We start from the raw sequence: 14,869 nt of genomic DNA, 5'->3' as shown, positions 1-14,869 counted from the left end.
TGTTTATGAATGGGTCGCATGTCTTCAGTAATACCAGGTTAGCTATGCCTATATATCTGATATAGGGCTTTTATATAAAGAGTTGCATTGCGATCAATGGTTATCGTTCCCTATCAGCCCCACCCACAGTAACTCTACACTTTTGGGGTTACTGTTAGTTAATTTACAATCTCCAGTACTCTCACCCTCGCAGAGTTTTTAAGCTGTATGAACCTCTTAACCAGATCCTATCTTGCTCCTTAGGCTCCTTACAATTATGTCTCCATCTTTCTTCACAGAATTCATGGTCGACTTGAATGAGAGTGATCCAATGTCGCCTTGGAAACCACATTTAGTCGGGAACAAGACATTCCCACATCATGTCCTGCGTTTGTGGTGCACCCGCTATGAGGTTGCCATGGAGATGTGCAGTCTGGAGGACCTGTACACAACGTTGAAGACGATCCACCAAAGTCCAGGCAGCGTGGACACTCCTCAGGTCAGCCGTTGTCATGGTAATAGAGGGGAAATTAAAGCCACACATGTGCCACTAATGGTTACAGTTAATTGGAGAGAAGAACTGCAGGGCTTGTGTGTATGTGCAGAAATGGTCAATATGTCTGCAGTTTTGGAGTACATGAAGAGTGGTAAACTCAAACTGGATGAGATCATATAAGTCAAAAGATACTGTAAAATCTTCAACTTTTTCAACCACTAAAGCACTTTTTTCAGTGGCAGTTATGCATGCAATTATTGTGAAAGTTGCCCTAAAATGATTTGTTTGTGTGTCATTAAAAATGCAAGCTTCATACAACTATAAAAGTTATTCCTCTACACTCTATAGTTCCCTCGGAACGGTTCAAAATAGGGGTTGAAAAGGTTGACGAATCAAATTATTTGACATTTAGCCAGTTGTACATAGGTAATTTACTTAATTTGCTGATTGTGACGTTATGACGCCAGTATCCCGTGTGAAAGTTCTCCGTAGCTTTATAGTTTTGCATAAATGTCTATCTATACATTATGTACTTATGTTTTTAGAGTAATTAAACTAATTCATAATGGAGCCATGCATTGTATATCATAGTAAGGACATTTAATGACAAACACAGGACAACTTTTTGATGTAAACAGCCATTGTTGTGCAATCCTCTGCGACTGTGCCCAGGGGCCGGTTTCATGAAGCTCACTTAGCTAAGTAGGCCCTTAACTACTTTATGACAACATATGTTGTACAGATATAAAGTGCGCACAGCTAAGGGCGACTTAACACTTAAGTAAGGTTAATGAAACCGGCCCTTGTAAAATACAGAATCATGATAAGGCATGTAGTTAAATGTCTGTGACAAAAGAGCATTGAGAAAGGAAGGGAAATATTCTTCATTGTGGCATTAAACTTCAACCAAATAAGTAAAAACAAAAAAAATTATAATATGACATTTTGTGATGAAATGGGACAGTTTGACGTGAAGTTTTTGTTTTTCAAATTTGCAGTGGTTCTTGTTGATTGAACGTTTCCCGTATTTCTTTTGATCTCTGTTAGGCCTGCAGTATGTCACGATGTTTGTTGGTGATTTCTATTTTAAGATGTTATTGTCAAAACAGTACAGCTGATTTAATTTGTGCAGCAGGATGGGAATTCCAGGGAGTTAATTATTAGGAAAAAAGAGTATTTTGAAAAATAGGGAAATAATATTGCAACTAAAGCTGCAGTCACTATAAAACCTATTTAAATTTATTCCCATCAGCATGTACGTGTGGATCTAAATACTCCATATTCTGTATACTTCATACTCCACCAAACCAGATTTGATCTCATTTTAGCACTACCCATTGGGGTTAATAGCTGATGTTGGTATAAAGTATACTGAGTGAACTTATCACAAAACTTTACAAAAGTGTTTTGTGGACAATAGGTAAAACAAACCTGAAATTTTCGCTTTTCCTCTGTCATTTGATGAGATAACATTTTACAAGATGAATGGTAAATAATTAATGTGAATTACCTTAATTTTGACACATTGAGTAAGTAGTTGTCACGTAGTTCACATATCCATTGCGCGTAGCTTGTTACAAAAATCTGCTCACCTGTATCTCTGCAGTTGTCTAACCAAGTCCTGTGTCTTCACTTCAGTTACTGGTTCAGGTGTCTTATGAACTAAGCCGGGCACTTCTGAGCCTGCTGCTCGGGGACACGCCTGCGTCCATTCGACACTTCAATGTCGCTGTCTCTGCCTTACATACGTCTGGGGATCACACCCTCATGCAGGCCATATGTAGGTTGTTCTTCCCCTTGGGTAAGTATAGCTACCATGGTCCCAGCCATCATTAAGGTAAATGAAATGAAGGTCACATGGCACTGGCTCAGTATTAAATACTTCGCCGAGAATCTTCTACAATAAGGGAGTTTCCAGTTTAAGCTCTTTTATCGCTAAAGGTGAAAAAAATTTTGTATTATGTGACCTGTCAGAAATGTTAGGCAGCTATTGAAGGATAAACACGGGCAACTGAAAAATGTCTTTAGAAAAAAGGTATTTAGAGTAGAGAAAGGATGGAGAAAGTAGAGGAGGTCAACATTTATGAACTTGAAATGTTTTTAACGGGAAAGAGATGTCATTTGTACCTCTGGAACATGATGTGACAAGATATCGGTAGATTAATGTCAACAATGGTAGCCTAACATTTGTCACAAGTCCCATGATACAGGAGCACTGTTTTTACCTTCAACAACCAAAGATTTAAAACTGGAAACACCTCTATTGGCTGGGTGCAGGTTCAGTCCCAGCCTTGGAAAAGAAATTAGTCCATTTTTGCCCACTCACTTTTCGTCCACTCACTTTTCATGGGGCGTTGTTGACATTAAGCATTTGAAAATACATAAGTGATCATTTGTGCATTCCAGCGTTTGTTGAAGACCACTAAACTTACAACCGTATGGCGTGCATATTTGTAAATCACATGAGAAAGTTCATCTGTAACTTGCCAAAGGTTGCTGGTTTACTCCAGGCACTTCTTTCCTCCACTCATATTACTGACCACCATCATATTAGTGAAAAATTATGGTATAAAAAAAAACAATCAGAGAAATTACTAAATACTACAGTACATTGCATCATCTAGGCTTCATCTGTCAATTTTCGTCGTCATATGACTGAAAAATTGTTGAGTACGACGTTAAACCCCAAGCACTCACTCATCTGTCAATTGCTGAGATTGATTTATTCAAGTGGGTCAGGTTCTTAGCCAGATTTCTCTCTAGTCCTGCAGAAATACCGGTTTTAGTTGTAAATAAATGCATGTAATTGACATGGAATTCATCTCTTTGGAGCAGCTTATCTATCAGTGGCTAGCACAGACGAAGTCCGGGCTCAGTTGGAGCCTTGGGCAGGCAGTTTGTTAATTCCCATACTTATGGATGGATCCACCACATCCAATATCCCAACACCCTTTTCTCATCACAGCAGTACTATTCATTCCATTTCGTGAAAGCTATTGTGACTTCATGACATCACATAACAACTGGACATTTGTAACCAATTTGTAACCTGTGTAAACAGCAATAAGAAAAAAAAAATCAAAATTCAATCCTTTTTTTCTTGCCCATTTTTGTAGGCTATAAACAGCAATAAGAAAAAAATAAACAAAATTAACCTCTGTTTTTCTTGCCCATTATTGTAGGACAGCAACAAAAACAAAAAAAAAATTCACCTCTGTTTTTCTTCTTACCTGTTGTACACCATAAACAGCAATAAGAAAAAAAATATTCACTCTGTTTTTTCTTACCCATTGTTGGAGGCCATAAACAGCAATAAGAAAAAAAATCACCTCTGTTTTTCTTTCCTGTTGTTTTAGGCTGTAAACAGTAATAAGAAAAAAAAAATAAAATTCACCTGTGTATTTTCTTCCTCATTGTTGTTGACTGTAAACAGCAATAAGAAAAGAAAAAAAATTAAAATTCACCTCTGTTTTTTGCTTGCCCATTGTTGTAGACTGTAAACAGCAATAAGAAAAAAATTAAAATTCACTTCTGTTTTTCTTGCCCATTATTGTAGACTGTAAACAGCAATAAGAAAAAAAATTAAAATTCACCTCTGTTTTTTGCTTGCCCATTGTTGTAGACTGTAAACAGCAATAAGAAAAAAATTAAAATTCACTTCTGTTTTTCTTGCCCATTATTGTAGACTGTAAACAGCAATAAGAAAAAAAATTAAAATTCACTTCTGTTTTTTGCTTGCCCATTGTTGTAGACTGTAAACAGCAATAAGAAAAAATTAAAATTCACCTTGTTTTTTTTTTCTTGCCCATTGTTGTAGACTGTAAACAGCAATAAGAAAAAAAATTAAAATTCATCTCTGTTTTTTTCTTGCCCATAGTTGTAGGCTGTAAACAGCAATAAGAAAAACATAAAATTCACCTCTGTTTTTTTTCTTGCCCATTGTTGTAGGTCCGAACTATGTTCTGAAGCTGCAGCACGAGGTGACGGCTCTGAGAGTTCTGATGAACATAGATAATCACAATCCATACAGCAGCTCTATGAAGTCGTATGCCACCCGGAAATACTGGTCAGAGCCTAGGGAGGATGACCTGGTCTCTAACGGCGGCCTACGATGTCGAGAGCTGGACTGTCTCAGAGCGTATTACTACGTTGCCGTAGTTTACCATTTGCAGGAACAGTTGTCACATCCCACGGCCAACACCCCTGAAGTTAATGTTGTAGGTGAATCTGAAAGTGCTGGTGTCAGTGGCGAGTGCAGAGAATCATCTCAGTCAAACTCCAAAAGCATGACTGAAAATCCACAAAAAACAGAAAGCTCTGTGGATGAACCTTGTAAGGGAACTGCAAACTCTGCAGTTTCCTTGGAGGTCGGTGTTAACAACGCGTCAAGGTCAGATTCTCCTACAAAGGATGGTTCATCTGTGAGTATGTGTAACAAAAGCTCAAAGTGTTTAAACAGTGACACACCAGGCCCCTCTTTGGACTTAACACAGGGTTCAGCGCCACTTTCTGGAGCTTTGTCTTCAGAAAAGAGCCGAAGCTCAAGTTCAGGTGAGGTAAGTGAGGAACCTATAGATCAGGGGACTGAGTCTCAACAAGAGGCATCTCTCCTCTTAGGCCTGTCGCCAGAAGTCTGTGATAAAACTCTGGCGCAATCTCCCAGATGGGACATTACGTTATCTAAACTGAAGTATTTATCAAAGTGTCTACTATGGGATATTCAGGGCAAACGTGTGGCTCTGACAGAAACACTTGGGTATGTGCATAGAGCCATGTCACAACTTCTGCTCCATCAGACTGAGCTCATCCAGACCCAGACTAGGGGAGACAACTCTGGTGAGCAACAGTCGAATGGAGAAAACAGCGAGCAGCAGACAACTTCCCCTGTGAAAAACAATGGTGCTGAAAAGGTACCGCATCTCACAAATGGTACGGGAGTGCAAGCAGACACCGAAAGCAAGAGTGATATTGTCGTGGAAGAACAATCCATTGGTGAGAAACAACTGCCAGGCTTACTTTCAGACGTTGTTGTTGGTTTGCCAAATGAAACTTTCAACATTGCAGGGCTAGACAACTATGTTTCTATCAGTGATTTGTGGAAACATCCTTCCCTGTCATCAGACTATTTACAGTCCCCTAATCTGAATTCTCCATTCCATGACTATGTGAAGCCCAAAAAAATCCTCTGGAAGGACAGCCCGGAAGGATCTGCCATCAGCTCAGAAATGTCGCGTCGAAAGAGCTTGGATTTCTCCTGGTCCCATGACAATGGCAGCCTTCCTGCAGAGTGGAATAGCTTACCTGTGGATAAAAAATACACACAGCCTTATATCACCCAGGATATACTGCAGCAGGAAGAGGAGTTCATCAAAGGGGAACTACTGAGGGGACCTGATGCAGATCAGGTGAGCAGAGAAATCTGTAACAAAAGAAGAAAATTAAGACAACATGCATTGTAACTTTCGGAAAAGGTGTGGAAATAGACCTTAACAGTCATAACCATTTTTTTTTCTGACGTGCATGATAACTCTGTAAATAACTTTTAATCTGGAATTACTAGGAGGCCATGAGATGCGCCATGTTAGAGAAACTTGATAGCTCCAATAGCTAAAAAAAGAAAAAGAGAGAGCTCATGTGATATCCTCGGCATTTTTTATGTCCCCAGAATTAGCTGCATTTTCGGGTTATAATACAAACTAAACTTACTAAGCTAACTCCTCATTAATGCATAGTTGCGTAAAACTGATAATGTGGTCAACTTCCGTAATTCAAAACTTGATTTGATATGATTCTGTGGTGATACTAGATAAAATATTTTCATAAATTAAAGAAAATGATTTGCACTTGTTATCAGGTGCTCCATGAGCGATATTGTTGTGCTTAGGTTGTTTTCCGTCTTTTTTTCAGGTCATTTTTCCAAACCCGTTGCACAGTGCAGGATTGCTTCTTGATATATGTGATATCGGCCTACAGTCAGTGGAAGACAAAATCTGGTTTAGTGAAAGAGTTGCAGATTGGGCACTGTTCTTTTCTGTTACGTCCCTTGACAGGGAACTCTTCGCAGCCAAAAGGCTGAAAAACCAACCATCAGCAGTGCCACATTGTAGGTAAAAGCATCCACAGTACATTACTACATTAGATACAACACCTGTTTTACGAATATGCTGATGGACAGAGAGGCACAAAGTGAGATCTAACAATATTGGGTGTGTCGACTTAGGCAGCCGTTATATCCAGTTATTTCTTCCTAATTTGGTACATAATTTAGTAGCCCATACTTACAGTTGGAAGGTCTGCCAGCAAGCTGGGAATGGTCGTAGGTACAGACGTGTTGTCAGACAAAATGTTTATGACATGAAACCCAACATTTCACGCACTCGCCTCCCTTGAACGTGGCATTTCATCGGCTGACAGTTGCCATTTTTACACACTGACCGTCGTATATGTGAAATATTCTGGAGTACAGCTTAAAAACACCAGTGAAATAAATAAATAAATCAAAGGTGTGCAAGACATAGTTTTATTAAAAACAGACGTATTCATTGAACAGTAGACCCTTGCCTTTGTAGTGTTGCACTAATGGTGGATAGGGGAACAGCTGTATTGCTACTTTTGTCTCCGTTCCATCAGCCTATCAGTAAGAGAGGTACTGTACTGTAGGCCTGTCTACTATGTAAATGTGCCTTTGTTGGCAAGACAAAATAACTGATACCCCAGAGCCTTGTGAATTCCAGTGATCCTTTCTTTATACTGCTGTGTACCTCACATAAACCTTTAATAGCAGTGTGTTTTGATAAGGAGTTTGTACAAGAAGTGTATTTGGAAACCATGCTGTTCTTTGGTGTCATTGTTCAAACCTGACAGTATTCAGCCAGAATTTGATGTTATGCTGATGTCAAACCTCATTATTCCATGTTAACATATGTTGTTTTGTTTCACCTGAATAATTGTTGTTTCATGGATGGAAAAAAAAAATGGAACATCTCATAATAAACAAGTTAATTTGTTCTCAGCATTATGTATTGTACTTTAATAGACAAAGTGGGCAATGCGTCATGACAGAGTGGTTTGCTGTTGTCTTTCAATCTCTTGTACACGCAATGTGTGTCCTGACATTGGGCGGGAAGCTGGTGGATTCCCCCTTCACATCAGCCGCTGTCGGACGGGTGTCAATAAACGGGTGACGATATTGACCCGGCCATTTTACCCAGTCTAACATTTGTTAACACTTTGGAAAGTTTTTTGGTAACTGGCCAAAAGTCATTGGTTTTTTTCACAACCGTGAAAGTGACCATCGCATATGTGAAAAAATCTTTGAGCATGGTGTTCAACAGCACAGATAAATAAAGAAACAAATAACCGAGAAATTTTGATCTTACACGATATCCCTGGGGATGGGACAAAGATGAGATCTTGCTTCTTCACAGCATCAAAGTTTGCACTTAACATTCTGTCAGGGACTACCCTTGAGGCATCCATCTCTGAAGTTATGCAAATGTGTTCATTAGGTGAATAGTTACTTATCAGCCACATTTTCCAGTCTCTGGCTAAACTGATGGTTCTTTGGATCACAATCTCACAGGGAAGCCAAGGTCATGAAAACAACTGAAAAGTCATGAATTTTGAAAGGTTTGGAGAAGGTCATTAATTTTGTTTTTCTCTGATAAATGGTAACATTAGTGCATGAGAATTTATGAATTTTTTCTTAATGCATGGTCTCATTTACAGTGAAGGTAAAGGGCATCACTGCATACCATTTCCCACGTACATATGTGGGCTCCAAGCTGTGTAAAAACACATCCATCTCTATGCTGTTACGCTGCAATGTAGCACAGCCTGATAACCCAGGAGTGTCTCGCCAATCCAGTCGCTATGAGATCAAGTATAGCTCATGGTCATGGTGGCTTTATCTCCGGTCATACTCAGAGAGGTCAGCCAGTAACCTGCGGATACCGCGCCCCCCCCCGGCCTGAAGGCCTACTGACCGCAGATGCATAAGTGAAATATACTTAAGTACGACCAAGGAGGTTAAGAATATTATTAAGGAGAACAAAATATTCACAGCTGAGTGAATAAAACCTCATTCAAGATAAAGACCAAATGTAGAAGAAAGGTTTTGGGGCCAAAACATACGCATCTCTCTGGTAGCAATTGAAAATCATGTGACAGTGATGAAGGAATCCAAAAAGACTATAGTAACAAAAAAAAAAAAAAAACCGTAGATACATACTGGTATTAATGAAGCATGATTAAATGTAATTAACCTTCAAAACCAATTTCGTCAACACACCACTTGTCTTTAGCCAGTGTAGCATCCATATCTGTAAATTACACATGGGAAAGAGTGTCAGGGACTTGCCAAATGTTGGTGGTTTACCCCTAGCCTCTCCATGCAGTTTCCACCACCCATAAAACTGACTGCCATCGTATTAGTGAACAATTCCTAATTATGGCATTAAACAACAACAATAGAAGCACATGAGAAAATCAATCAAAATACAGAAAGATGAACCCAAAGGACAATCTAACAAAGTTTATCAGCAACGTTTAATAAACAGTGGACGTTTTAACTCTGGAATTATCTCCTGTGTGGCCGAAATTGGATGCTCGGTGCTCAGTAATGGGTAATTTGTGATTTGGTGAGATTTGGGTTAAAGGGATATAACTCTTAAACACTTGTGACGGAAGTCGTTATCAATCAAGTATGTGTTCTGGGACGGCTGACCTACTTGAATCACTACAGTCACCATCTGATCTAACTTGCAAACAGAGGAATTAGGAGGTCAAGGGTACCCAGTTTAAATGACAAAGCATCATATTTTGACAGATGTGTAAGGTTGTGAAAAGACAGGCGCATATATGGCCAATCCTCTTGGCTTAAAAGCAAAGACCACCCTAAAATGAAGTATATAACAGATGAAAGAGCATTAAAAACTGCCCAGGATAGTTGGATTTATTTTTTTGTAGAACTTTTCTAACCGAGTAAAATTGTGGAAAAAGATCAGATTCTACGTGGTTTGTTGTGACCCAGGAAGTATCAGTTACGTCTCGTTTATACCTGAAATAATTCGGTCATGAATGTGTGCTCATGGTGCAGTTACGGGTACATTCAGGTGTCAGCTTGTCCTTACTATTTCAACAGGGATTTTAGTGAGCTGGGGCATGAGTTATGATTAGGTTCTTTCTACATTTAGTTTATGATCCATTTATGCGTGACTTCAGGAAAATAGGAGGATAGGAATGTGTTCGCATTTTTTTTAGCTTCCATATTTTAGATTTATGTTAATAGTAATGTTGGCCTTCTTTTTTTTATTATTTAATGGTTTATGGAGCCAATGTATTACATCAATAAAGTTAGCATTAGGCTGTTCGTCTTGACATGGCAAATCTAAAAATTTGCATGGTGATCTATGATGTGCAGGCCTAGACAGTGCCTTTTGTAAACCAGCGACATTTCACATCAGCAGATCTCTGGATTACACTGGCGAAAGACAAGCCCTCTTTAACAAACGTTGACTGCTTTTTGCCACCAAGTCCCGTCGAACATCGAGAGCTCTTTAATAACAAAAAAGTAATAATAATTATGATATTATATAGGCATATGCGGTATGAATTATCACTTTTATATATCTGGAGGAAATCCCGACACATGTACACTGATATATTATATATACTTCCAACTAAAGGTGTATAACATTTTAATTTGGATATGTGTCAGCGTTTGTAATGCATGCAGTCGGCATATGGAAGTAAAGCATTAAGTACGTACGCTTACAAATATATAAATCCATGTCAAACCGGCATTGCTTAATTAAAGTACTGGATCCCCTTGCTCACACATCGTGGCAGCGTAATTAATTTATCCTACAATTTTTAAAATCCGGATGCACTTTTTTGTTGAATAATAAATGAGCGCACTGGCGTATAAGTGAAACAGATTAATGATTCACGTTTATTAATATTTATATGTGAGTAGCAATATGCATGTGTATGAGTATACTTTTGCTTACTTTTTTTGCTCTTCTGTGCGTTGGAAAAGTTACTCAGTTCAAACTTAAGTTCACGTTCGTGTTTTTGAAGTGTTTAGTTCACCAGGTGGGTTCTCTGAGCACAAGGTTTCCGTAGGCCTTCGGTATATATTTACATGTAGGGTGAGAAAAGGACGGACTGCAACCAAGGTACAGGTTCAATTCCAGCCTTGGATATGGAATTTGCGGATTCATCCCATGTCGCTGTCTTAGGCCTGGGTGAGAATAAACAGTCGTAGTCTTACACTTTTTTAAAGACCACCTGACTGTTTTTCACCGGTATAGTTCATGTGCATCTATTTGTACGTTACACGTGGGAAAGATCCTAACGAATTTACCCAAGTTCAGGGTTGATCCCGATGTCCTCAATCCACGAAACAGATTCCCATGGTACACGTGAAAAACTATCAAGTATATGGTTTTAAACAGTAATCAGCTAGGTAAATTAGTTCATGGGCCAAACATGATATTGGTATCACCTGAGGTGGTCAAACATATTAATATGTTTATAGGATCAGTAGAAGTAAATTAAGACATGATAACCTTTCTGCAATGGTAGATTTATCACACATTTTGATTAAATGAAAAATCACCTTATAACACATATAAGGCGTTTGCTCAAATAATGAAAAACAAGAGAAATGTCAATACATCGTGGGCCCTCAGTTAATAATATAATAAGACCAATGTAAAAGGGAGGCTTGTATTGTTTATGAAACAAAGAAAATTCAGCAGTCCACATTTTGTCTATATTTCATGCACACAATCAGCTGAATATTCAGTTGACCTGTACATGTAAGATTTGCAAGGATTTCAGCTGGGTTGATAACAGTTTATCCATAGTTTAAATGCCTGGGTGTGTAGTTCTTTTATTCACACCGATTATTACTGTAAGTTAAGGTAGATTAGCTCAGGTAAGTAAACGTTCGTGTCATTTGGTTACATATCTACACGTCTGAAACTACAATGTCAGAGTAAACCTTTGCTCAGATTTTTGGACTTTCAATCAAGAGTACTGGTAACTGTAAAAGTACTGCCAAACACTTAAGATTAAGACTGAATTCTACCGTAACACTCTCTGCAGAGTGTAAATGTCTACTTTGAAGTTAAAGACAGTAAAGAAAAACATACAATTATGAAGTGTATGTCAGACGAAATACAACCTAGTAAATTACCTTTAAAACACTGGCTATTTTATGTCCTTCTCTGACAATATTGTAAACAGTGACGTCACATAAGGTTTTTGCCACTTGCTAAATTGCAGACTGCTAAACTACTACATTAAAATGCATACAGACATACTTGTTCCATAAATGCAGAACTGAAAGGACTCTGAAGCAAATGATTTCTTAATGGAAATGTCATTCGTGAATGAAGACACTACTATGATAATGGGGCAACCAGGCATTCAGTTCAACCTGTCTCCATCACTTGTAATCCGTCAGCTTAGCACTGAATGATCGCTGATTTGCTTACAACCAATCAGAGCTAAGCTTTTATCGCCCTGATGGATTACAGTGATGGGGTCAAATTGAACTGACTGATTTGCGTTACGGAGTAAAAAAACAGAGAGTGCAGCATAACTGTTGTAGAGCGTAACCAATCAAGGTATTTTAAAGTGTTTTAAAACACTTGGTCGAAACATGATGGCTCCAACGGCTTTCATTGCTGAGAAATCAAGCCAGAACTGTCGCCTGACGGTCTTCTCCCTGTTTACGGATTTGTCCAACTAAACAAAACACCTACAAACTTACATAACCTTTCATTCATTCATTCGTGCATTGGATAAAAAGAAACAGACTGTAGGGGTGAATGAAACCGTACAGTGAAAAAAAAAACATTTTTCTAAGGAGTGTTCTTCGAAATCAAAAAGTGTTGCACTTGAAAGATTTACGTGTAGAATCAAGGTCTAAACGTCCACAAACAATCATATTTCATGGTGATTTTGATGAATCTTGAAACTTTGTTTTTCGGACGAGAAGAGAAATCTCCTCTATCTAGACAGCTTGACCTTGCAACGAACCAGTGGCTGCAAACACCAAGGGTTCCGTAATTAAAGCTACCACGCAATTAAGGCATCAACTTAAGGAGCAAGATTTTACTGAAATATCCATGACACTCACTGACAGATAAATGAGAGTGTGAAAGTCGCCTTGAAAGAATCACAGATACTGCAGTTTCGTTTGGTGTTTGGGGTCATGGAAAGAACCCTCCTGTGTGCCATTTTGAAATTACGAGTGATTATTAAAGTTGAAATCAACAGTTAATTGTTAACACAACCACGATAGAATGCCCTATAATGTTACAAAATATAAAGCTTATGTCTTTTGTCGTTTTCTTTCAGCAAAGAAATTTGCTGATGCAGTCCTCGCCCCTGTAGCTCACCCCTCTACCCATGCCAGGTGGGGCTAAAACGTCATCTTTCATCAACAAATCCGCCACTATATTTTTAGAAGAATAGCTTGAATTAGTTAAGGAAGTACTGTATTTGCTTCAAGTGATTTCGAGGGCTCAAATAACGCCGCTATTGTATGACTGTTGGCGATATATGAGTTAGTATACGGAGCAATAGGTACGTTATTAAAAGGGGCATAACCCAGACAAAGCTACATAACTACGAAGACTATCCCATGGAAACATGAACTAAAGACATGTACCATCTTAAAAATAGCAACGAGATTTGGCCACCCTGGGTGGTACTGTGACGTGGAAAACGATCGAAACGCACACGATTTGTGGTGGCGAGCTCTTCATGTGTACAATTTTATTTACTGGTCCCGTGAATAACCCTATGAACATAAACACAGAATGTGACATAGGTAATGTTACACAGATATGTTCATTTCAAACATATACAATAAACAATTCGTGTACACTAGAGAACTATGCATATTTAAGTATCTTTAACTCCGAGATCTGGTCATTACTTATTATCGTATGTACAGTTATACTAGTATACACAGTTATACACAGGAAACGCTTGGCAAACTGTGCGCACCAATATATGTTCTCAATACAAATTATAAAGCCGAAAACATAAAAGCATAGCAATATTGTTGCAAACGATAACGTTGCAAAAAAATTATCAGACAAATCTCGATAAACTTAAGTACGCCTGTTGACCAGGAACACACCAAACTACATGCGGAATAATTGGTTATACCAAGTCATAACAAAATTCAAGATAGAACGAACCATTTATCTCGCTGAAAGTAATAGAAAAGTCTACAGAATAACATAACGTTATGATGCAGAAATAGGTAAATGACATTGAACATGTGATGACCATCCGTACAACTTGCGCACCGGTTTGAACTTTCCGCTAACTGTAGCCATGTTATTTTGAGGCAGCCATCAACGTCATACTAACTGTTAAAAAGAACTCAGAAATGCAGCTTATCAGGACTATATATAAACGTTAACGAACGCTAACTAAAGGTCATTATTACATAGATAGAATGATGTAAACAATATGGTTTCTATTTACCTGGTATCGCCCAGAACTAGGCAGTAAAATAACACAAAGCACTCCTTTCAGGATAGCTGTAGACGGAGTGGCGAGGAATGACGTCATACAAACAGCATCATAACATGACATATCCCAAGCGCGTTATATAAATAAGAAGCAAATGACCTTGTTACAGTACCAATATGTGAGATCTTGAACCTTGTCCCATGAACTAAATAAATAGGTATATATATGATCTTATGAGATGACTCTTACACTCTGACTTATAATAAAAACTGGTACCCGTGCTCCCATCGTAATAAACCGCGTTACAGTATTATACATTATTGTGTAATATGTCGATCATATTTGGTCGCTGTCGCATAAGTAAATAATTCTTGTTTAAACTGCCCTCATAGAACTGAAAATTTTTGTATATACGGAACTAAACACGTACCAATCAAATGAATGAATAATAACAAACTGTCTGCAATCATAAAAGTCAAACATTCCTGAGTATGTATGATAAAAAAAAACGAGAGGCCTTAAGGCGCGATGTGTGCAGTTTACAAAGTCTCATCTTGTCTTAAAACTGCAAGATGCTCTTATGCGCTCATATAATTCACTTCATCGAAATGTGTTATAATCCGTTTAACCCACATTCTGGGGAAATTTTCAGAGGTACGTGTCGACATGCTGTGGTTGAAGTGGGTAACCATTATCTACAAGGTTTATGATCCTATGGTTTTATTACAAGATTTTCTTTTAGTCGCATAGTTTCAAAACCGATAATCTTGTATGGTATGTGTTAATATTTCACGGAATCATATGAAGATGAATTGTTATAGAGCATTGAATGTAGCGCCTACATCGTGGAGATCGGTCGGCCATGTTATACTATATCCTAGCTTGCATATT

The 14,869-nt window shown here is 38.3% G+C and overlaps 1 protein-coding gene across 1 annotated transcript in view; it reads left to right on the top strand.

Annotated features, from left to right (window-relative positions):
- Positions 1 to 6,868, top strand: part of LOC135473417 (gem-associated protein 5-like) — a 113,319-nt gene extending 106,451 nt beyond the window's left edge. Inside the window, exons 24-27 of the mRNA XM_064753267.1 lie at positions 279 to 478; positions 2,114 to 2,276; positions 4,424 to 5,880; positions 6,383 to 6,868. Coding sequence (XP_064609337.1) covers positions 279 to 478; positions 2,114 to 2,276; positions 4,424 to 5,880; positions 6,383 to 6,586 — 2,024 coding nt within the window. The 3' untranslated portion in view covers positions 6,587 to 6,868. The remainder of the gene's footprint in view (positions 1 to 278; positions 479 to 2,113; positions 2,277 to 4,423; positions 5,881 to 6,382) is intronic.
- The last annotated feature ends 8,001 nt before the right edge of the window (positions 6,869 to 14,869 follow it).

The sequence above is a fragment of the Liolophura sinensis genome, chromosome 8 (assembly GCF_032854445.1).
Source record: "Liolophura sinensis isolate JHLJ2023 chromosome 8, CUHK_Ljap_v2, whole genome shotgun sequence".
Lineage (NCBI taxonomy): Eukaryota > Metazoa > Mollusca > Polyplacophora > Chitonida > Chitonidae > Liolophura > Liolophura sinensis.
The sequence above is the reverse complement of the archived record's forward strand: the minus strand, read 5'-3'. Positions and strand labels throughout refer to the sequence as shown.